Source organism: Lactuca sativa, chromosome 8 (assembly GCF_002870075.4).
Source record: "Lactuca sativa cultivar Salinas chromosome 8, Lsat_Salinas_v11, whole genome shotgun sequence".
In the NCBI taxonomy this organism is placed as follows: domain Eukaryota; kingdom Viridiplantae; phylum Streptophyta; class Magnoliopsida; order Asterales; family Asteraceae; genus Lactuca; species Lactuca sativa.
In genome coordinates, this window is record NC_056630.2 from 229,809,983 (window position 1) to 229,812,801 (window position 2,819).

At 34.9% G+C, this 2,819-nt stretch overlaps 1 protein-coding gene across 1 annotated transcript; it reads right to left on the reverse strand.

The window, feature by feature from the left end:
- Window positions 1-833: 833 nt before the first annotated feature.
- LOC111905633 (E3 ubiquitin-protein ligase RMA1H1) lies at window positions 834-1,723 on the reverse strand. Its single transcript, XM_023901323.2, has one exon. It carries the CDS (start codon window positions 1,571-1,573, stop codon window positions 857-859), a length of 717 nt encoding a protein of 238 aa, XP_023757091.1. The 5' UTR covers window positions 1,574-1,723; the 3' UTR covers window positions 834-856.
- Between the last annotated feature and the right edge of the window lie 1,096 nt (window positions 1,724-2,819).

The following is a 2,819-nucleotide window of genomic DNA, read 5'->3' on the forward strand; positions in this document are numbered from 1 at the left end:
AAATGATTATATTGTTACCTTTAAAATCAAAAGTAATGTTTGATATTTTAAATAATAATGATAGATGAAAACATTAAGCAAATAAATTTTAAAAATTTAATTAACAATAACAACAATTATATATAATATTAAACAATATATTATATTTAATTTTATTTATGTATAACTCGCGGGTAGAAATCATTCAAACGATTGAGATTCTGAAGGTATGATAGATGTATATATTATCATATAAATCAAAATAATCAATATATTATATCAATTTAGCATACAAGTTATTATATCAAATTTAACAATATCGTTATCGTTATATATAAAATAACATATATTTGTAAAGACTTCAACTATATAGATGTTTCTGCGCAACACGCGGGCATTCGCATAAACGGAACAAATAGCAAAATTATTTTTATTTATGAGGAAACATTTATAAGGATTTATAGATGTATTTGACTTCAATTCCCTTTTAATTGCTTTAGAGTTTAGATTACTTTTGAAGGTTTTAAGGTTTAATTATTCGTTCAGATTTATTGTTGTCTTGTAGAATATTATTCCTCTCGTATTCCAAACTTATGTCATTCTTTATTAGTATTCAGTACTCGAAATTTTTACAATACAATTGAAGTCATGTGTTATGTATCCTGGGCATCCGTGACAACCATATAATCAGCCAATTGTGTCGCAACGCAATATTGATTGATCACCAACTTGAATCAACTACCACCGTATTTGGTAACAAAATATAACCAGGAAACTAGATGATCCCCTAATTTTAGACCACAAAAGATCATCAAAGAGTCGAGGCTTAAAAAACTTACGAAAACTACGGAATCTCTAAGAAAAAGATGACCTTAATTTATGTAAACAATAGAAGACACAATATTATGCAACAAAACAAGAAAGTATAGATTCGGCTTAGGGATCTATCGGCTTCAGTTGCCTGCCTTCTTGCTCTTCGGGTACTAACCCCAGCAAGATTATAAGAATTCGGAGTAGCAAACAACGGGGTATCCAAGTCCCCCAATATCCTCCCTGAAACCATTTCTCCGAGCATCCCGATCGTCGGACTAGGACAAATGCTGGCGGCCATATCTACGCCGCCACGGCCAGGCATGGCTAGAGGTGGTGGTGCTCGTTGTTGAAAGCCACGCCGGCTAACTTGTGTGGCTGGTGTGTCTATAACTCCATAACGCGGCGTAGGTGGCCGGCGAGGTATCACAGTTCCTAAATCTGGAGTCTTTTCTTCGCTAACTGGAGTTGGAGCTCCACGACCATATAACGGGACGATAGTCTTTTGAGAGACTTCGCTTTTGCATACGGGGCACTGCGGGGCTTTCTTTTCTGGGTTTTCTGGTGATGTATTTTGATGATGAATCCATTTATAGATACAAGGCCAACAATAGAGGTGGCCACAGAGTGTCACTACCGGATCTTGAACAGATTCTAGACAGATATTACAGTCAAACCCACCGGAAACTCCATTATCCAGTTTATCGATGCTTTTCCATGGTTTATCATCTTTGTTAAAGCTGTTTTCACGTTCGTTATTATCGAAGTACTGATCCGTAGCCATTAATCTTCAACTGAAACAGATGAACGAGTAAAAAATACTTATTAAATATGGATCTTGGAGTTGAAGGTTGAGACACATGTACAGGATGACTACTTTATTCACAAACAGAAAAGCGATGGCCAAATGGTTAGGAAGCCATTGACAATTGTAAAGCTTTTGATTGAAGTTAGTTTATATAGGGGGAAACGAAGCGGAGATTGATGATAAGATGAATGAGGTGTAACAGCCGACAAGAACTATTACAATAATGTTATCGTAGAGATTGAAAAAGGGAGTCAAAGTTTTATATAACAGACCACAATTATTGATGCCTTTTTATAAAATAAATATTCCAAGAAAACAAATATTTGTGGTGTCCAAGAACCCTAGTTAACATCTAGAACGTCAACTTTGTTGTTCTACAAAAAAAAAAAAAAATTATTATATCTATTGAACAAAAGAATCTTTTATCTTAAACGAAATTTTTTAGTCCCGTGCGATTTAGATTTTACAATAGTTTGGCTACAAAAAGAAGGATTTGCTGTCCGATAATTAAGACCACATCTGAAGCTGTTACGTTTGGTCCTCCGTATAATGCTCTTGCGGCAAAACTCAGACACATTAAATCGTCCATTCGGAAGTGGAGAGATGTGGAAATAAAAAAGGACAACATGGAGATACTTACCCTCAAAGAGGATATAAACAAAATTGAAGTTATTACAGAACATTAGCTGAAGGGGAAAGACTAAACAAAATGGAATGGATAAAAAAATTAATTGAAATTATTAGACTAAACAAAATTTGAAGGATTGAATTGACCGTCGATGGGGACGAGAATTACAACTTTTTTATGGTATAATTATCAGTAACATCTCCAATACGCAGACCATGTAATTTTATTGGGCTATTGGTCGATTGAGAATGCAAAGAATTTGATCAGAATCCTAAGATGCTTTGAGTTATCATCAGGGCTCAAGGTGAACATGCTAAAAAGTAAGATATTTGGTTTTGGGGTCCAAAGTTGTGAATTGAATTTGGTGGCTAGAAGTTTGAACTGTTTTATTGATTCACTCCCCTTCATTTACCTTGGACTCCCGGTGGGGGCATCTATGGCAAGATCTACTCATTAGAACCTAATTGTAGAAAAATTCCAGACGAAGTTATCAAAGTGGAAAGCAAATACTTTGTCGTTTGGTGGCCGATTAATGTTGTGCAAATCTGTTTTTAGTAGTCTTGGTTCTTTCTATTTCTCCTTATTCAAACCTCC

Excerpts from the sequence above, each read along its gene's own strand:
- LOC111905633 (XM_023901323.2), bottom strand. The coding sequence starts at position 1,573 with ATGGCTACGGATCAGTACTTCGATAATAACGAACGTGAAAACAGCTTT.